This window comes from Aquarana catesbeiana, linkage group LG04 (assembly GCF_042186555.1).
Source record: "Aquarana catesbeiana isolate 2022-GZ linkage group LG04, ASM4218655v1, whole genome shotgun sequence".
NCBI lineage: Eukaryota > Metazoa > Chordata > Amphibia > Anura > Ranidae > Aquarana > Aquarana catesbeiana.
In genome coordinates this window covers 622,175,744-622,198,058 of record NC_133327.1, presented here as the reverse complement: position 1 = coordinate 622,198,058, position 22,315 = coordinate 622,175,744, and the positions used below count along the sequence as shown (strand labels likewise).

The window sequence follows — 22,315 nt, the reverse complement described above, 5'->3', positions numbered from 1 at the left end:
TCGAATTGAAGTAAGACCGAAACAGGGGAAGAAAGGTAGAAAGTGATTGGATTCTTCTATTGCCTTCAGTCAATCAAAACCAACATTTTATTTCTTCGATTGCTTTGCAGTGTTTACAAAAAATGGAATCGAAACTTTGACCACTTTATCAAGCTACCAGGATAAATTCACCTTTTGGTAACATGTTACATATGCCGCCCATTTCAAGGATGGAACATGTAACATACTCCTGCAGCCTCCCACCGATTTCCCAACTGCCCTTCTAATGCACTTCTAATGCAAGCTCACAGTGTGCAGTGAAATTGGAGTAAGCCCTTTTTTTTAGTACATGAGAGCAGAGTTTATAACTGTCACATGGGCTGAAATAAAGGAATCTATTTGTGTACAGCAACCAAAGGTAGTTTGGCCGAAGTGACTGCTGAAAACCTAAATCTCATTAGTATCCTGTACTGTTTATACCATTATTCCTCTTTTGTTGAAAAAGATTGTCTCTTCCTCTGCCCATCCTTTCCTTTAGAATATCTCTCCCATCTTCAGGCGTCTCCAGGCTGTGTCCAGTAGCCCTGATATCTGATACAGTTTAGACTCTCCTACTCTCCTAGTCTCCTAGACTCTTAGTCCATTTCTTTTTATCTGCTGTAGAAGACACAAAAATGACTTGATGAATGAAGCCATCAGGTGTCTCTGCCATGTAATGTAATTATGGGATTGTGTTGTTATAGCCACCAGGTTGACAGATGGTCAGACGATCACTATGAAAGAGAGAGAAGACAAGCAGACTGGGACTTCCACAAAGACAGTTTCTTCTGTGCTGTGCCAAGTGAGTGTTTTTTTTTTTTTTTTTTTTTTCTGCTGGTAATGATGAGAGCTGTACCAAAACTAGATTGATAATCACGGAGGTCACGAAATGACCATGTTTCAATGTGAAAATGTACAATACTGGACAGAAGTTTAGTTTAATAGACTAAAAAAGGCCCAAGGTTTAGAGATGGAAAAAAGTGTGATGTAAATGTTATTCTCAAAGCAAACCAGTGTCCATGCAGGGTTATGGTATATTCATGCCATATGCGGTGGGACTGCATTGGGCGGCTGTTCCAGCTCAGTCCCTTGACATGACCAGGTAAAATGCCTGGTCTTCAGTGTGCCCAGTTCACACATTTCATTGCGGTGGTGTGCACTGAAAAAATAGGTACATACGTGCAGTACTTTTTTCCAGCGCAGCACAGTGCGAGGTAATCGGCAGCCACCAATTATCTCTGACAGTTCAAAAAGTAAACAATGTGATGCGCTGAAATTGGCGCTTTGGCACTGTGGCAATCCTGCCAGACTGCACACAAACCAGATGCTGCATTGTAACGCAGAGGCTGTTGTGAATTAGCCTTAAGGGCTGGTTCACACCACATGCAGTACAATGCCTTTTTCTGCATAAAAAATGCATGCAAAGTAGGTTGAGTGGGTTCCCATGGTATATTTCGAACCAATACAGTATGTTCCAGTGCTTTTCAGTTCCAGAAAAAAAAAGTACAACACGCTACTTTTTCCTGCACAGAACTGCACTGGAACGCAGTAGAACATCAAGAAAGCACTGGACCCCAGTACAATAGGAAAAAAAACCTCTGAAATGCTTTAAAAGCTCATGCAGAAAAGCATCCTTAACAGATCTGGAGGACTTTTTTTGTGGTGTGAACTGGCCTTAAAACCGCAGACTTGCTGTAATATCCTCCTTCCTCTGGCATATACCTTTTATTTTGTTTTCCCACCAAGCATGTGGCTCATTTACTCTCTACTGATAGTGTGATAGCTGCCACATGGGGTAGATCATAGTCCTATGTAAGCCCCAGCTAGAGTAACTTGGAGCATACACAGGGCATCCTTTCCTGATTTCCGGCAGCTGATGGTGCAAAGGAGCAATGGAAAGGTATGTCTTGCTTGGGCAGGGTGGCATTAAAGTGAACCTGTTACTTTGTCCTACATGGGTAATGCGCAGGTTTACAGCTGTTGAAATAATTTGTGTGTTGGTTTGAGCTTTCTGTACAAATGTGAACCTCCTATAAGGCTTTCTGGATTAGGGGCCTGACCACCCTAATGTATAGTTGCCCTTTGTCAGTGAAATCTGTATTGAGTAGAGTTGAAACCAACTCAGACAATTGTCTTACCTAAAATTACAGGCCTAATTACCTCACTGTAGAAGTATAGTAGCATGGCCTGCTGTAATGTATCTCTCTATATTTAGTGAACTTTTTAAAAACAAATACACAGTATAGACTTGGTGCAAGCTTTGGCCCGTACCTCTTCTGCCCTCAGAGGGTCATCTGCTTGCAATTCACACCAAGCAGACAGTGGCTGGGCTCATCCTGTGAGGCTTTTCTTGGATGCCGCTTCCTCTTAAGTGACCTCACACATCACATGACAAAAAGCAAAGGATGCACCAGGAAGTGTCACTGCCATCAACGGCTACCTTGCTGGGACTAGCATGTTTTTGGGAAGGTTTGCAAGTGTTCGATGTGGAGAAAGGTAGAGAGGAATGAGCCCAAGATGCAGAGCATCCAGAAAGGATTCACAGCGCTTCACTCTTTCCACATTTTATGTTACAGCCTTTTTCCAAAATGCATTAAATTCATTATTTTCCTTAAAATTCTTCAAACGATACCCCATAATGACAAAGTGAAAGAAGTTTGTTTGAAACCTTTGCAAATTTTTTAAAAATGAAAAAAAATCGCATGTACATAAGTATCACTGCCGTTGCGCTATACTTTGTTGAAGTACCTTTGGCACCAATTACAGCCTCAAGTCTTTGAGTATGATTCTACAAGCTTGGCACACCTATTTTTGGGCAGTTTCTCCCAGGACCTCTCAAGCTCCAGATTGATGGAGGAGCGTCGATGCACAGCCATTTTCAGATCTCTCCAGATGTTTAATCTGGTTCAAGTCTGGGCTCTGGCTTGGCCACTTAAGGACATTCACAGAGTTGTCCCGTAGCCACTACTTTGTTATCTTGGCTGTGTGCTTAGGGTCATTGCCCTGTTGGAAGATGAACCTGAGGTCCAGAGTGCTCTGGAGCAAGTTTTTTTATCAAGGATGTCTCGGTACATTGCTGCATTCATCTTTCCCTCGATCCTGACTAGTCTCCGAGTTCCTGCCACTGAAAAACATCCCTACAGCATGATGCTGCCACCACCATTCTTCACTGTGGGGATGGTATTGGCCAGGTGATGAGCAGTGCCTGGGTTCCTCCAGACGTGATGCTTGCCATTCAGGCCAGAGTTCAATCTTTGTTTCATCAGACCAGAGTATTTGGTTTCTCATGGTCTGAGAGTCCCTCAGGTGGCTTTTGGAAAACTCCAGACTGGCTCTGTCATGTACCTTTTACTCTGGAATTGCTTCCGTATGGCCACTCTACTAAACAGGCCTAATTGGTGGAGCACTGCAGAGATGGTTGTTTTTCTGGAAGGTTTTCCGTTCTCCACAGAGAAACGCTGGAGCTCTGTCAGTGTGACTATCGGGTTCTTAGTCACCTCCCTGACTAAGGCCCTTCTCCCCCGATTGCTCAGTTTGTCCAGGCGGCCTGCTCTAGGAAAAGTCCTGGTGATTCCAAACTTCCATTTATGGATGAAGGAGGCCACTGTGCTCATTGGGACCTTCAATGCCACAGAATGTTTTCTGTACCCTTTCCCAGATCCTTGCCTCAATACAATCCTGTCTGAGGTCTACAGACAATTTCTTGTACTTCATGGCTTGCCTTGTGCTCTGACATGCACTGTTAACTGTGGGACCTTTTATATAGACAGGTGTGTGCCTTTCCAAATCGTGTCTGCCAATCAACTGAATTTACCACAGGTGGACTCCAAGTTATAGAAACATCCTAAGGATGATCAGTGGAAACTGGATGCACCTGAGCTAAAATTTGAGTGTCATGGCAAAGGCTGTGAATACTTATGTGTATGTGATTATTTTTTTTTTTTTTTTTTTTTTTCGTAATATATTTTTTTGAATCGGGAAAATGTTTATTGTGATAAACTAACATTTACAGTCCAACAATAAAATGATGCATTACTTGGTTACATTCACTGACACATCCAACAACTGTAGTTATACATACGCAAAATCAAATAAATATGCCATGCATATCAACAGATATACTAATACAATGTATGTATGCCTCCATCACCACTTAAGTACGATTAGATTGCATATAATTGTCTAAATGCAAAATGATCCTCTAAGTATTATGGTCTTGTCGGACACACCAACACTCTCTGGTATACTAATTCCTTCAGGCTAAGGCCAGGGGTATGCAGCCACCTCCCCACAGCTTTTCAAACTTGCCGGGACATCCCCGGCGAGTATAAATGTCGTTTTCTAGGAGCAAAGCCTTGCCCACAGATGCCACCCAGGACTTGTGTGTAGGGGGATCTGGAGACTTCCACATTAGCAGAAGTAACCTTTGGGCGAGAAAGAGGACCCTTCCCACCGCTATCCTAGGATGTTCATCCTCAACGACCTCCTCCAAAATATTCAGTAGGCAACGTTTAGGTTTCAAAGGGAGTTGTACCCCAAATTTAATGTTTCCAGTAAGGATGTACTGGATTAAGCCATAGTAAATGGATTAAGTCCCCATGATCTCTTTTGCATCTATGACAATGAGACTCCATGCTGTACCCCATCTTGTAACTCCTTAGAGGAGTGCAGTGACAGTGTAAAAGAATATATAGTTGGGATCGTTTCTGAGCCATATTTAGGGAGCAGGTTACTACAGCCTGATACGCCTCCTCCCATTGTTCACCAGATAACGGTCCCAGGTCCCTCTCCCATCTTGAAGTTGCCTTGCAAGGGTGACCCTTATGAAATTCAGCCAGCAATATGCTGTAGTATTGAGAGATAAAGCCTTAGAACTTTAAGCCATTTGAACTTGGTTAAAAATAGAAGTGGGAGATACCGGCCAATCCTGCGCAGCTCCGTGCGCCCGAAGCCCATGCCATAGTTGCAGATAATAAACGTCCATATGGACAGGTAATGAATATATAGCCTGCAGGGAGGCAAAAGGTAAAAAGACACCATCCTTAAAGACCTGAGACATATAGACTATCCCATATACCTTCCATCCAGCTCCTTGCACTCATTTGGCTAGCTCCAAATAATTATTTCATATGGGGCTATCGTTTTTTATTTTTAATAAATTTGTAAAGATTTCAAACAAACTACTTTTACATTGTCATTATGGCTTATTGTTTGTAGAATTTTGAGAAAAATAATGAATTTGAACTATTTTGGAATAAGGCTTTAACATAACGAAAGTATAAAGTGAAGCACTGTGAATACTTTTCTGGATGCACAGTAGAAGTCCAAGGTTAGTTGGGGGGTGTAAAATGGCACAGCGAGGTTGGTTTTGTGCAATGTACACACAGGTGTAAATCCTTCTACAAAATTGTGATGCCTCTGCAAATTTTTCAGTGCAACACGGCCCTAACTGAAGTCCCCAAATCCCTTACAATATTGTAACCTTCGTATTTTCTGTTTCCAGATGAGCAGTACTCCCGAGTGGTCTTCACCTCTGTGAATGGAGAGAGCTTGTGGAATTTGCAAGCCATCAAGTCTATGTGTAATATAGACCATAACAGGGTGAGTGCAGTGACACCATATATTTCTGACATTCTTGACATTCTTTTAATAATGGTTGGACACTTCTGAACAAACATGACAACACCCGGGTCACCCTCCACAAAACAGCTCCATTATGGGTGTCACAGGGATGTGTGGTGTTTGGACAGGAAATGGTTTTGCTGGGTCACCAGAATGATTGGAAGTTACAATTGGAGGAATTTCTTTTGTTGGTCCTGCAGTATGTCTCCAGGACATAAACTCAGCTGCTTTTTAAGAAGCATGTGCTGTCCGAGCCCATCTTCCCTTTTTTAGATTGTAAATTCCCAGTGCAATGCGACATTCCATAGCAATCACCCCCAGGCAAAACCAGTGATGAAACAGATTAGAATTTTTGATCTGAGCATCACTTTGGGAAGTTGCTAGCACTTCCCCTGTTATACTATATAGAAGTTTTCTGATTTGTTGGCAAAATATGTTCAGTTATTGAGCTCCCTTTTCATGTTGTTGCAGCACATGTACTTGAACACAAATGTTTAGTATACATGTGTCATCAGGAGGGGAGTCGCACCTGTCAAACTTTTTATGCATTGCCCTATAAAAATCCCTATTTTAAATTATTTTCCTTCTTTTTAAATAATGCTTGTATGGCTCACCATAAAAAATAGCATCGCTTAAAGTAGAAGTTCTGGCCTTCCTCCTCCCCCCCCTTTTACATTTGGCAGTTTATTTATTTTTTTGGGGGTGGGGGGGGATCCCTAATTTTGACAGGTATCCACTTCCCCCACTTCTGCTCAGATCGCCGTGGCAATCTGAGAGGAAGTTTGGCCTTCTCCTTCCCCCACAGCCTTCTGTGACATATCACAGGTCCCAGAAGACTGCAGGACCAGTCATAGAGCACAGCGTGGCTTGCGTGGGCGCAGTTGGAAGCTGGCTGTAAAGCCACAAAGCTTCACTGCTGGTTTCCCTTAGTCACCTGAAGCCGATTGAAGAATCGGCTTGGGTGAGGACTGCGTTAGATCCAGGGACAGGTAGGTGTCATTATATTAAAAGTCGGCAGCTACAGTATTTACAGACCTTTTTTTTAGGGAGATTGGAGTTGTTGTTTGATTAAAAATGAATCTTTACCTTTTGCAAAGCCCCACAAATACCTGTTGATCCTGTTTTGTGAAGTCCACCTAATGCAGCTTCCTGTGATGGTATGGCAACAATGCTGCACTGCTTCTGAGTTTACAGCAGAGTTTCCACACTCATGTAGGTTTGAACTACAGTGGGATAAAAATGTTGCAGGGGGCATATCTACTTCCTTTCCCCAGTACATTCCTTTTATGACTTTTGCTGCAAATATCCAGTGCTTCCAGGTATGGGGAAGTGTGCAACTTCCAGGATACAGTGCTCACTGACTAGGATAGTCGCTGTCATCTGATGAGGACAATGACCTTCCCAACCCATGTAAATGGCAGCACCTGCCATTTTTTATTTAATTACAGGAACTTTCAAAGCATTGCACCCGCAACCAGTGGATAACTGGGGCAATGTCAAGGTCCTGCAAACTCTTCCACCAGCTCAGTGTCTATACTTCTGTACAGGCTTTCAGTTAGGGAGCTGGAGGAAGTGTCATTGGACTACCAGTGCACTGTTAGTCGCACTCCTTTTCTATTTAGAACTTAAAGTCTCTGCAGCGGTTGCAGATGGGACTTGTAGGTCATTCAATCACAGATCTCATCGAATGAATGATGCGTCTGTACCATGCGGAGCTGGTTGCTTTGCAACATGTTGATGTTGCTATATGTGGAGTGAGCCTTTAAATGCATCCGGGGATGGGGTGTTGGACACTGGGGTTGATTTGGAGACTGCAAAATCTGGTGCAGCTCTGCATAGGAACTAATTGGCTTTCAGGTTTTTTTTTTGTTAAAGCTAAATTGAACAAGCTTAAGTTGGAAGCTGTTTGGCTATCATGCAGCGCTGCACCAGATTTTGCACTCTAGTTTTACTAAACCAATCCCAACTGAATTAGCATATACTGTTTCATAATAGCTGTAGCCAGTCAGGTGTTGTCAAAATTGGAAGTGGCTATAATGCACATAATTCAATTTTTATTTTTTTTTGGCTGCAGCGGATCTTAAAGTTAAGCTACGGGCACAATATATATAAAATACATAAATGATGCAGTCTTGTTACCAGCATTAATACAATAGGTTTTTTCCCCATAACATAATTTTTATTACCTGTTGATCCTGCCAATAGGTCTGTTATTTTTCTACTTTCTTTATCAGACAACGTGGTTTGTTTTGCAGTGAAATTGCACAGCAGTGTTGTCATCCTGTGCACAGGGAATTTTTAGATGTATGCATCATTTTAAATGGTCTTTTAAGTAAGAGACACTTTCTAACAACTCCAGCTAACACCTTTTCAGAAGTTGTAGCAATATATTTTTTTCTTTTGGTTTAAAGCAAATGAAAAACAGCTGACCATTGTAAGCACCACTGCTGTTACAGGAAGCATAACAAATAACTGATTTACTGGCAGGACCAACAGGTAATCAAACTATGTTGTGGAGGCTCAGAAAAACAAAAGCTGTTCTTAATACTATTAACGGATCACATATGTTATTTTTCATTTTGCATATAGCTCCACTTTAAATTATAGCTGATGATGGTGGATTTGCAGGCCTTTATTTCTTTTTTTCCCTCATTAATATTACATTCTTAGACGTGATCATTCAGGATTTCCTGCCCGTGTTCTGTGGCTATTACACTTTGCAGGGTTTGATGTCAGCATGAGGAAATACTCTCTCTCCTTTTTATATCCAGGGTAATTGTGGCCGGCCAACTAATGAATTTCATATGGCAGGAGTTTTCTCATCCTACGGTTTAATCACTGTAGGGCACGAAGACAATTAAACATGAAATACAAACTGTTGGAGCCCTTTGGTTACGGTTCACGCCGAGCAGTAAAAACAGCCTCATTAAAGCTGTAAAAATGGAGCTGTAATCTGTTTATGGAAGACTTAATGATTTGGGTAAGCAAAACTTTAGCCCCAGTATGCGTAGGCATTTAAATCCTCTCAGTGCTGCCAGCAGGAGATGTATTGGGTTGTACGCAAAATGAACTGCGGAAGGAAAAGATTGTGGAGATTACGATTTTTTTTTTTTTGTTTATTGTTTAAAAGAAAATTACAGGCTATATAAATGTATTATAAGCTACTATACTACACTAGAAGTATTTATTTGTAATCTGTTTCTATATTGAAATGAAAATTTCGTGCATTTCAGCAAGCACACATTCTGACTTAGTTTAAAATTGTTTGAAAGCTTTTATGTTACTACCTTTTTGATTTTTGATGTGTTTCATTCATTATTTGGTTGTACTATTTCATGTGCAAATTTGGAACTATTTCCCTTTCTGTTTATTTGGAATGCAATTAGCATTAAGGACCAAGCTTCTTTTTGATACTTGTTAACAAGTTAAAATTTTTTTTTTTTTTTGCTAGAAAATGACTTCGAACCCCCAAACATTATATATTTTTTTTTTTTTCAGACACCCTAGAGAATAAAATGGCAGTCGTTGCAATACCGTGTCACACCGTATTTGCGCAGCGGTCTTACAACCGAATTGTGTTTGAAAAATATGCACTTTTTTTACTTAAAAAAAAGAACAACCTTAAAATTAGCCCAATTTTTTTTATATTGTGAAAGATAATGCTACGCTGAGTAAATTGATACCCAACATGTCATGCTTCAAAAACCGCTCATGGAATGGCGACAAAATTTGACCCTTAAAAATCTCCATAGGCGACGTTTAAAAATTTTTACAGGTTACCAGTTTAGAGTTAGAGGAGGTCTAGTGCTAGAATTATTGCTCTTGTTTGATTTTAACACTGTTTTCATATGCAGGTGCGCCTTAAGTGTGCATTCGCTACTGCGCGCAATGTCGGCGGGACAGGGCATTTAAAATTTTTTTTTATTTGTTTATTTTACTTTTCTATTTTTTACACTGTCCTTTTACAAAAAAAAAAAGTTTTGGGTCACTTTTATTCCTATTACAAGGAATGTAAACATCCCTTGTAATAGAAAAAAAGCATGACAGGACCTCTTAAATGTGATATCTGGGGTCAACAAGACCTGAGAACCCACATTTTACACTTCAATGCAATTACATTTGCAAAAAGAAAAACATTTCCCATTTAAGACCATTGGGCGGAAGTGACGTTCAATGTCGTTTCCGCCATTCAATGTTTATGGAGCCAAGCGGGGGCCATCTTTCCCTCAATCGGTTCCAGGCCTGTCAGGGGAGAGGACACGATCGTCTACTCCGTTACCGACGGCTCCGGTAAGCAGCGGAGACGACAGGAACGTGGCGGGGGGGCCTCTCCCGCCCCCGATAAAAGGGATCTTGCAGCGAATGTACCGCAGAGACCACTTTTTTTTTTTTCTTAAAGAGCACCGCCCGCCATTTCAGAAAATACCGGGATTATGGCAGCTAGCTGCTGCCATAACAACAGTAGTTAGCATCAAAGTACCGACGTACAATGATGGTGATTTGCGCTAAGTGGTTAAAGTGTATGCTGGGGAAAAATGTGAAATAAAACGTTTTGTATGTGCCTGCAATACAGGCACACTTTCTCCAATTTTTTTTGGTACAGAACTGATTTCTGCCAGAAAGCCAATGAGCTGCTAACTTGCGTGTACTGCTCTGAAATGCTGAACATTGCCAAGCTCTCCTGTGATAAACTACACCCCCTCCTTCCTAGAGCCTTTGCAGGGTTTAGTAACAGGGAAATGCAAGGAGGCAAGCATCACTAGGTGGGGGTTCCCACAAGAGAACATATCACTTTACCTTAAACACCCAAGATGATAGTCTGCTTTACCCCTTTACAACCATCCAACACGCACGTGGTGGCAAAATGGTGGGCTTTAACACTGCACTTATGCATTGCTGGGTGGCCCATAACAGTGCTTCCAGCACAAAGGCCAAGTTATCGAAGACAGCTTTTTGTCTAGGCTAAGGATCAGTATCTGGCAGGATTGGCTTCTGATCATGTGACCAGTGACTGTGGTCGTATGATAACCAATCCTGCTTGCTTCCCCGGCATTCCAAAAATGTTTAAATGGATGCTGGGGTGCGTGGGAAGGGGTTATTAACAGCTGATATCATTTCGACCATATAGAAAGGCTTTTTCTGCTCCTGTGCCAGAATACACTGATCAGCGCTCACAACCATTGGCTCCAAGCGCTGATCATATGCTGGTTTTTCAGCATGTCTATTCGACAAAAGCTGGTCGTTAGAGCGGCTTCTGTCAGAAAGACAGCTGTACACGCTGACGGAATCTTGGCTGGTTCAACAGATATTCAGTCTGTGTGTACCCGGCTTTATGGCCCGTACACACGATCCAAAAATTGGACGAAAAATACTGCTTTCGACGCGATCGTACGATAATCGGATCGTTGGTACAGAGCTTTCGAGAGCCGATCATGACCGTTCATCCGATACTGGATCGGACAAGCAGAAAAATTTTCCTCATACAATACCAGATCGTACAATTTTCATTTAGTCAGTACAGTTGTTGTCTGAAAATACAAATACACTACAACACATGACATCATTTCTGAATTTTTTTTTTTTTTCCTGTCGTACGAGAATTTTCATGACTTTTTAGTAACCTGTTCAATTTCTACTTGCGACTAGTAAGCGAAAAAAGTCGGAGGATCTGTCGTCCGGTTTTCAGATCGTGTGTAGGGGGCGTTTGACCAATTGTTCTAGTGACAACTGTCTATTTTGCCTCACCACCTTTTCTAGTTCCACTGTCATGTCTGCATTTCACTTTAAAGCAGGATGTTAGGATTATTAAGTCTGCTTTTCGCTAAAAATAATATTTGAAAGGCTCTAGTTATATTTACACTTGTTCTGTTTTACAGATTCGTTCCCACCCTCAGTTTGCAGACCTCTGCCAGCGAACTACTGCAGATTCCTGTTGCCCAAGCTGGACTTTAGGAAATTATATTGCCATCCTTAACAACAGGTCTTCATGCCAGAAGATCATAGAGCGTGATGTCTCACACACACTAAAGCTTATCCGTACCTGTGCCAAGTTCTATTACAATGGGACATTGGGACCGGATTGTTGGGATATGGTGGCCAAGAGGAAGGACCAGCTGAAGTGTACGAATGTGCCTCGCAAATGTACCAAGTACAACGCTGTCTACCAAATCATTCACTACCTGGTAGATAAAGACTTCTTTAACCCAAAGAATGTGGATGTCAGTCCTCCAGTTTTATGGCACAGCATGCTTTTCTCACCAACAGAAAAAGGCGACTCCATGATGAACATTTATCTGGATAATTTTGAAAACTGGAATTGTTCTGATGGTGTGACAACCATCACTGGGATTGAGTTTGGTATCAAACATAGCCTTTTTCAAGACTATCTCTTAATGGATACTGTGTATCCGGCCATTGCTATCGTCATTGTCCTTTTGGTCATGTGTGTCTATACAAGATCAATATTCATTACCCTGATGACCATGTTTGCCATAATAAGTTCGCTGATTGTATCATATTTCTTGTATCGCATAGTATTTAACTTTGAGTTCTTTCCCTTCATGAACCTCACTGCACTGATTATTCTGGTCGGAATCGGAGCAGATGATGCATTTGTCTTGTGTGATGTCTGGAATTACACAAAGTTCGACAAACCCCATGCAGAGACTTCTGAGACGGTCAGCATCACACTACAACATGCTGCTCTTTCAATGTTCGTCACCAGCTTCACCACCGCTGCTGCCTTCTATGCTAACTACGTCAGTAATATTACAGCCATCCGGTGTTTCGGGGTCTACGCTGGTACTGCCATACTGGTGAACTATCTTCTCATGGTCACATGGCTGCCCGCTGTAGTCGTCCTTCATGAACGCTATCTACTAAACATCTTCACATTCTTCAAAGGTTCTCAACAGCGGCCTTACAACAACAATAAAAGCTGTTTGAGCATAACGTGCCAGAAATTAAAGAAACTGTTTTTTTCCATTTCAGAAGCGTCGAGGATATTCTTTGAGAAAGTGTTGCCATGTATTGTTATCAAGTTCAGATTTATTTGGGTGTTTTGTTTCCTCACATTGACCATTGGTGGGGCCTATATCGTGTGTGTTAATCCAAAGATGAAACTCCCATCATTAGAACTGTCAGAATTCCAGGTGTTCCGCTCTTCCCATCCTTTTGAGCGTTATGATGCAGAGTACAAAAAGATTTTCATGTTCGAGAGAGTTCACCATGGTGAAGAGCTTCACATGCCCATCACAATCATTTGGGGGATCTCAGCAGAAGACAATGGAGATCCCCTCAATCCAAAGAGTAAGGGCAAGCTCAAACTGGACAGTAGCTTTAATATTGCCAGCCCTTCCTCGCAAAGATGGCTTTTGAACTTTTGCCAAAAGTTGAAAAACCAAACATTCTTCTACCAAACCGATGAACAGGACTTTACCAGTTGTTTCATAGAAACCTTTAAACAGTGGATGGAAAATCAGGACTGTGACGAACTTGCTCTTTATCCATGCTGTAGTCAGTCAGGTTTTCCTTATAAACAGGAAGTCTTTGAGCTCTGCATTAAGCGTGCCATTATGGAGCTCGAAAGAAGCACTGGTTACCACTTAGACAGCAAGACTCCAGGACCAAGGTTTGACATCAATGACACAATCAGGGCCGTCGTCTTGGAATTCAAAAGTACTTACCTTTTTACTTTTGCCTATGAGAAGATGCACCATTTTTACAGGGAAGTGGACGCTTGGATTTCAGAGGAACTGAAAACTGCTCCAGTTGGTCTCAGCAATGGCTGGTTCGTCAGCAATCTCGAGTTTTATGACTTGCAAGATAGTCTTTCCGATGGAACATTAATTGCTATGGGATTGTCTGTTGCTGTAGCTTTTAGTGTAATGCTCCTCACGACATGGAACATAATCATCAGTTTCTATGCGATAATTTCTATAGCTGGCACAATATTTGTCACTGTCGGTTCTCTTGTCTTATTGGGATGGGAGCTAAATGTTTTGGAGTCAGTCACAATATCTGTTGCTGTGGGGCTCTCTGTAGATTTTGCCGTACATTATGGCGTTGCCTATCGCCTTGCTCCAGATCCAGATAGAGAAGGGAAAGTGGTCTTCTCTCTAAGTCGCATGGGATCTGCTATAGCAATGGCTGCCCTGACTACCTTTGTTGCTGGAGCAATGATGATGCCTTCAACAGTTCTAGCTTACACCCAACTGGGCACCTTCATGATGTTAATTATGTGCATTAGCTGGGCTTTTGCGACCTTCTTCTTCCAATGCATGTGCCGTTGTCTCGGCCCGCAGGGAACCTGCGGCCAAATACCGTTGCCAAAAAAGTTACAGTTCAAAGCCTTTTCTGAAGCCTTATCTTCAAATAGTTCAGAAAGAGGACAGATCAAAATGAATCATGTTAACAAATACCAGTTAGACACTCGAGGTGCAAAAGAAGAAATAGAACATGAACATTATGAATTGGAGCCTTTAGCTTCACATAATTCTAGCACATCTTGACAAATGGATTTTGGCAAATCATTTCTCTTGTTATGGGGTGAGAGTGGCTGCACAGAAAACTGATGTGTCTTCACTGCCCTGTGTAAATTCACTAACTTATTTTTATTATTGTTATTATTGTTATTTTAACATTCTCTACAGCTATGTACATAAAGACAGGGACCAACAAACTGGTTATTTTTAAGTTGGCCATATGTATACCGGTATAATCAGCCAAAAATAGACCACATCTCTGAATGCATGAGGTGTAAAGCGTTGGGTTCTCATTGGGAGTTATTCTGCAGTCCATAGATAACCAAGTCCACCTATTGCCCTTCCATGTCTTCATAACTTGCCATTATATTGCAGACCTGTGGGCTGTCCTGGAATAGAAGGACCTGATGAATGTGTGGGTCCAATACTGATACCAAACTCAAATTCTAAATGTAACCTCAGGCAGATATAAAAGGCATAAAATAGTTCAGCTGTGTATTAAATATTACACCACATTTTTTTTTTTTTTTTTCAATGCAATTAGTGCAATTCCAGAATTTGACCTGGGATCACGCTCCCTATGCAGCACAAGAGATCGGTTGTACTGCATTACACGTGCTAATAAGGAACATGCTGATGGGAGACAGCAGAGTTGTGCCTGGTGCACAAGGCTGAATATCTGCCAGCTCAACAGAAACCATCTGAAATTCGGCCCATGTACACCATCCTGTCCAACAGAAACTGGCCAAAAGGCTGGTTTCTGTAAAACAGGCATGCTGGAAAACCAGCATCTGATCAGCACTGGCAGCTAATGGCGGCGAGCGCTGACCGGTGTGTTCTGGCGGTGCGCTGTCTCTCTGTCAGAACACAATAGCTCAGCGTATAGATCGATGTACTACCATTGAATAGTTAGTACAGCAAGCTCCTCAGTTTTTTGGGGGGTTTTTTTGTTTTGTTTTTTTTATTCCTTCAGCCCGCTTGGTTGAACTAAAAAAAAACAAAAAAAAAAAAACTGATAGTGTGTACCAGGCTTTACAGAGATATAATTTCATCAATTTGCTGCCTTTTTCTCTGTTCATTCACAGGATCGGGAGGGAAGGAGACCTATAAGTGTTTGTAAACTGTAGAAGAGAGAAATCTGGTCTCCTGCTTTGCCAGCCAGGACTGTGCTGAGTGGCAGAGCTGTGTAAATATAAGAAGTGTATCGCCAAAATGCAGATAAACTCCTTCAATATACAGTATGTATTTTATCTGTATATACCGGTTTGCCTGGAGCTCAACTTTTAGATAAGGGACCAAATACGTGGATGGCCAAGAATAGCATTCACCAACTCAAGCGACCCTTGTGCAACTCCCAGTTCTTTAATACCAGAGAGGGGTGTCTGTCGGCCTTGTTGGATGCACCCATTACACTGGCCATTTATTGGGCATTAAGTTCTAACGCAATCTGTATCTAATAGGTGTGACCGTTTCTGATATGACTCACTTTTTTTTTTTTTTTTTTTTTTTTTTTTAAAGTATGGTTAAGAATGTAGCTCCTCATCCGTGTGTTTGTATATACTGCAAGGCCTGAAGCTGACTTTTAGCTTAAAGTTAAAAACCACTTTTAAGTTTCAACTATCGTTTGCATACTTTGCAAGAAACCATTTTGTGAGAACTGTCAAAATGTCACTTATATGCTCCAGTTGTTTTTTTTTGGTTGCACACCCTTTGTTGTGGCACTGCTTTGGGACATCCCTGTTTTGGTCAAGATTAAAAAGAGAGACTCCATCAATAAACCTAAGAGAAAACTGGATTTTTGTTACTTACCATAAGATCCTTTTCCTTGAGTGAATTGGCAGCCACAGCACCCATCCCGCTTTTGGTGTTTATATTTCTGACAATGCTTAGACTAACTGGCTTGCCTATAGCAGAGAGGGGGTTTTATACCAGAGGACTGCCCATAGGACATGTAGAGTTCTATTCCTACTCCTGTAGGTGGCGCTATAAACCCTGTTTCTTCAAGAAGGGAGGCTGTGTCTGTCGGTGAACTCAAAGAAAGGGTTTTTATGGCGAGTATTAAAAAAACTGTTTCTTTTGTTCCTACCTGAAGGAAGAACACCCTGTAACCCATCCAGGGGGTGGTGATATTTAAAGGGTCAAACTGTCAAACAATGAAAAAAATAGTTTAACTGATCTAGCTTGACATCTTTTTTGACTTGCAGCCTAGCCCCTCAACCATGGCCATCATTAAACTAAATAAGTATCAGTTTTTGCATTGAGCATGTGACTCACTCTGTGTTGGTCTATGAGGTGGGGAGGACAGCTACAAACGGGTCTGCTTGTAACCCATGTCCCTAAACCATGTAGAAATCTGGTGGGTGAATTCAGCCCATCCTCTCCTGGAATATCAGTTTTGGGTGTTCTTAAATTTAATGTATCCTTACTTGTCCAAACACTTTAAAAAAAAAATTAAAAACCTATGCAGAACATCTCTGCAATACATGTACATTTACCCATGGGTTACCCCTTCAAAACAAAATAAATTCCTGTTGATCTGCCAGAAATCCAGTGAGCTCCTGTCTTTCTGTTTAAGCGGACGATAGTGACTCTGCTGCACTGACACCTCAACCAGAGTTGTCAGCCCTTCCCCAGTCTCTGCTGCTGAATTACAGAATTTCTCCTTTTCTCCATTGCAAAAGTTTTATAGCCCAGCGGGAAAGAATTTAGGCAGGGTTGCCTGATACTGCTTAAGGCTTTAGTGCAGGAGAGGCATATTTGTCAGTTCACTACAGGAAGTTAGGAGCTTAATGGATTTCTAAAAGCATCAACAGGTGTTTTTATGAACTTAGTGTGTTTTTTAACCATTTGTCAGCCACCCACAGTACTTTTACTGCGGCGTGATCCTGCGACAGCTGTTACCGGTGGACACAATGCATCATGTTACTCAGTACCCAGCCACTGTATCATGTGATCGCTATGATTAATCATAGCGATCACGTGATTAAATGTAAGCAAAACTGTCATGAATGGCTCCCATTCACGACAGCTTGCTTACTATTGTGATGCTGTAATTGGCACACAGCTATCACATGGTACCCGGGCTTATCACAGCTCCCTGTACCATGTGATTTAGCTGTAGCCTTATCACAGCATCACAATAGTAAGCAAGCTGTAAAGAATGAAGGCCATTCATGACAGTTAAAGCGGGGGTCCACCTATCTATCGTTTTTTTTTTTTTTTGAGTTCATTCACAAACTTTTCTTCTCAGCATTACATACTCACATATTGTGTGTAATATGTCCACCTGTGTCAGATTTCGTCGGAAAGAATAACTTATATTATTCACTGCAGGCAGTTTCCATCTTCATTGTGGGCATTTGAAGCTCACAAGCATTTATTTCCTGGATGTGGTGAATGCTGTGCTCCCAGCATTCACTGCTCGTTCCCGCACATGCTCAGTGGCATCCTGGGAAGCCTGAGACTAGCTCCCAGGAGTCTGGGAGAGGCTAGAAACACGCCTACTCCCACGGGAGGAGAACCAGGAAGTGCAAAGAAGAATAGAAAAATAAAAGGCAATTACGGCGATTTAAATTTTTTTAAACGGCATGTCAGCATCTAGGCAAGGAAGAGAATACATACAGATATTGTTCAAAATTTGGGTGGAACCCCGCTTTAAAACTATTGCTTGTAACAGTGGTCATCACTGTTACAAGCAAAAGTAGTGTAAAAAAAAAAATAAAATCCCTAATTGACCCCCCCCCCCCCAGAGTAGTACAGTGTCACTGTGGTTACACAGAAATACTCTGATTACAGTAAGTAAAAGGAAAAAAAATCTTCTAAGAGAAATTTTGTAAAAAGATATTGAAATGTGTTTTTTTTTGTTTTTTGTTTTTTCTTACTGTCACCAGACAGTATCCCTAATCACTGCCACACCAAGAAGACTCTGTGCTGTACTGGTGGCATTTGTATTAAACAAATTTTATTTAATTTATTAATTTTCCAAAGATTTGTGACAAATTACAATTTCCAAAAATTCGCCATCCCTCTTACTAAATACCTTTTTGACTGTCTGTTTTCTAAAAACTGGTTATTTTGGGGGTATTTTACTGTCCTGGCATTTTAGGGCCCCAAGAAATTAGATGTCAGTACATCAGGGTTGATGGAATGATCAATTTCCACATACATACATACATACATACATACATACATACCGTATTTCTCGGTGTATAACACGCACCTTAATTTTTAAGAGGGGAGTTTTAGGGGGAAAAAAAGTAAATTTTTAAAAGAATTTTGAAGCAAAGTAGCCTTGTTATTACTGAAATAGACAGAGTCGGATCTCCTGTGTACTCAGCTTGCAGTCCCGCCCCTTGGCCCGACTCCTATGATGGACATAACACCGGTCCAATGGTGGGCTGGCAATGCTAGGAGGTGGGTCTCTGAGCCGAGTACACAGGAGATCGCGGCTCTGTCTATTTTGGCGGCGCTCGTTCCCTCCATCCCCTCCAAGGCAGCCCTATATTGGTGTATAACACGCACAGACTATTTAAGGGGGAAAAAAGTGCGTGTTATACACTGATAAATACTGTGTGTATATGTATATATGTGTGTGTGTGTGTGTGTGTGTGTATATATATATATATATATATATATATATATATATATATATATACACACACACCAACCATAGTTTGTAGACTCAATAGCTTTCACACAGATTAAATATACACTGGGTTATTCTGACCAAAGAAATGTATCAGATTACATTTTGGCCTAAATATATAAAGAAAGATTATTGGTTTGCAAAATTTTATTACCGAAACTAAGAATGCTGGTGTGCATTGTGTAGGGGTGGTATGATGTGCTGTCGCAATGCATTTGTTTTTGAAATGCACACCAACGCACATGTATGGTACAAACAGGGCACATAGAGAACAAATATTTTCTGTGCGTCCTTACATTGAGCTTGTGTTGATCAATGCAGATCAGCACCACTCAATGGACTTGGTGTGAACGAGCCCTTATGCTTAGTTCACACCCATGCAGTTTGCTTTTGATCCGTTTCTGCACACGCAATTTTTGCAGTGATTTGCAATTTTTTTGCTTTTTTTTTTTTTTTTTTTTTTTTTGCCAATTTTCTGCAGCTTCTTCATTGAAGTCTATTGTACTAAAAAAAGCCCAGTTTTGTATTAAAAAAAAAAAAAAAAAATCCCTGACCCTTTACAAAAATACAGCAGCTGAAAAAAAGCATAGATGTGAACGTGTCCCATAGGAACTCATGTTAAATGAACTGTAGTGCGTTTCTGCAAAAAGCACCAAAAAACACATAGGTGTGAACTGAGCCGAGCGTCTTGGTGTAACATAAAACAGCAGGTCTTGATTCATGAGCATCTATGAAGAAGGGGACGGGCATGGTGGTTCTTGGCTTTTACCAAGGGAAGGGAAAATTTGACTGGTCAGTCCAGAGACTTTGAACTATGACCGAATATAATGGGACTGTATGAAATCAATTTTTGTTTGTTTCGTTTTTTTATCCCGAAAAAGTGTTCAGAAGTATGAAAATCATAATGCTGAAGTTTTCTGTTTGGTGATCTGTGTGAGTGGAACAAATGGCACTTCCAGAGAATCTTTTCACCTTAAAATGTTATTATTGTCCCTCACAACTCCCATATGAATGTCAATTGTGTTTTTCTTTCTGCTGCTGAGAAACTGCTACCTGACAGGGCTTGCTAGGAGTTGTGGTTTCTCAAAAGCTAGAGTGGCTGAAGGCAGCCCAACCCTGCATTAGCGCAAAATGGCAAGAGGCGAATGATAAATCACAGAACCCTTTAATGATGTGAGCTATGTAGGTTTCAAGTGCAATTCTTTTGATTGTCTTATGCCAAACATTGACGCCAATGTGCCTGCTGTATTGAGAGAGTTATCAAAGTTTAAGTCAATAAAGCTATATAGAGTATTGTGTATTTCCTGCTGATTTCTGTCCATTTTCTGTTTCAGGATTGATTGACATTCCCATTGAAGTGGAACTCCCTATATAAAATGTACAAATGAATACAGCCCTACATTTATATATATATATATATATATATATATATATATATATATATATATATACACATACACATACACACACACACTCTCTATCAGGGGCGTTGCTAGGTCTACAAAAGATCTGGGGCTAGAGCCCATAGCAGCGTAGTAAAGAAAGTCATACACATGTATATACAGCAATATACGTGTGTGTATGTATCCCCAGAGAGCCCCCCACTTTCATTAAGGTCCCCAGAGAACCCCCCTTACAGCAGGGTCCCCAGAGAACCCCCCTTGCATCAGGGTCCCCACAGAGCCCCTCACTTACATCAGGGTTCCCAGAGAGCCTTCCCCTTAAAATCAGGGTCCCCACAGAGCCTTCCCCTTAAAATCGGGGTCCCCAGAGAGCCTTCCCCTTAAAATCGGGGTCCCCAGAGAGCCTTCCCCTTAAAATCGGGGTCCCCAGAGAGCCTTCCCCTTAAAATCGGGGTCCCCAGAGAGCCTTCCCCTTAAAATCGGGGTCCCCAGAGAGCCTTCCCCTTAAAATCGGGGTCCCCAGAGAGCCTTCCCCTTAAAATCGGGGTCCCCAGAGAGCCTTCCCCTTAAAATTGGGGTCCCCAGAGAGCCTTCCCCTTAAAATTGGGGTCCCCAGAGAGCCTTCCCCTTAAAATTGGGGTCCCCAGAGAGCCTTCCCCTTAACATCAGGGTCCCCAGAGAGCCCCCCCCACCCCTTGGAGACCCCTTCAGAGACTCGGGGCTATGGGCTCCAGATTCGGGGCTATAGCCCCAAAAGCCACCCCCTAGCGACGCCACTGTACACTATATTGTCAAAGTACTGTGACGCCTGCCTTTACCACGCACATGAAATTTTAATGGCATCCCAGTTTTAGTCCGTAGGGTTCAATATTGAGTTGGTCCACCCTTTGCAGCTATAACAGCTTCAACTCTTCTGGGAAGGCTGTCCACAAGGTTTAGGAGTGTCTATGGGAATGTTTGATCATTCTTCCAAAAGCAAATTTGTGAGGTCAGGCACTGATGTTGGAGAGAGGAACTGGCTTGCAGTCTCCACTCTAATTCATCCCAAAGGTGTTCTTTCGGGTTGAGGTCAGGACTCTGTGGAGGCCGGTTAAGTTCCTCCACCCCAAACTCGCTCATCCATGTCTTTATGGACCTTGTTTGTGCACTGGTGTGCAGTCATGTTGCAACAGGAAGGGGCCATCTCCAAACTGTTCCCGCAAAGTTGGGAGCATGAAATTGTCCAAAATGTCTTGGTATGCTGACGCCTTAAGAGTTCCCTTCCCTGGAACTAAGGGGCCAAGCCCAACCCCTTAAAAATAACCCAACACCATAATCCCCCTCCACCAAATGATTTGACCGACGTGCACAGAGTCCTGACCTCAACCCCATAGAACACCTTTGGGATGAATTGGAGCGGAGACTGCAAGGCAGGTCTTCTTTTCCAACATCAGTGCCTGACCTCAAATGGGCTTCTGGAAGAATGGTCAAACATTCCCATAGACACACTCCTAAACCTTGTGTACAGCCTTCTCAGAAGAGTTGAAGCTGTTATAGAGCTGGGATGCCATTAAAGTTCATGTAAAAGCAAGTGTACCAATACTTTTGACAATATAGTGTGTTTTGTTTTTTTGTTTTTTTTAAATTGTTAATACAAGCTGTGTAAGGCCATATGTCCACTGGGCTTTTATTCTCGGTGCATGAGACTCTGGTGTTAGGTGCAGGCAGGAGAAAGACGCACCACCCAGCCCTGTTGCTGGCAGCCCTTAAAAGTGTCAGAGGCTGACCGTGCACTGAGCGTTAACGTTTAGGGCAGAATGAGCGGAGTACATGCAGTCTCCTTTCCAGGCATTTGTCCCTGGCCACATACTGCCCTAAATGTTTGTGCACTGTCCAGCCTCTCAGACTTCTACAGGCTGCAGACAGCGAGGCTACATGGTGCTCCTTTATCTTCCACCCTCACCTGAGCCCCAGAGTTTTGTGCATCGGGGGCTAAATGTCTAATATGCATGAGGCATTTCATATAGTTTTATTTTCTTTAGAACAATCAATTTAGAAAATGTAAAATCTCATCTGCATTTCTACTTCCACAGCAAAACTGTTGGACAGGCTATTAATATATAATAATGCTGACTTGCTTTTTATCATTTGGGTAATCTTGATGC

At 41.8% G+C, this 22,315-nt stretch overlaps 1 protein-coding gene across 1 annotated transcript in view; it reads left to right on the top strand.

Moving 5' to 3' along the window:
• DISP1 (dispatched RND transporter family member 1) overlaps positions 1 to 20,061 on the top strand; it is a 110,254-nt gene extending 90,193 nt beyond the window's left edge. The window contains 3 exon segments of the mRNA XM_073628316.1: positions 723 to 820; positions 5,522 to 5,619; positions 11,517 to 20,061. Of these exon segments, the coding sequence (XP_073484417.1) occupies positions 723 to 820; positions 5,522 to 5,619; positions 11,517 to 14,150 (2,830 nt within the window). The 3' untranslated portion in view covers positions 14,151 to 20,061.
• Positions 20,062 to 22,315: the final 2,254 nt, after the last annotated feature.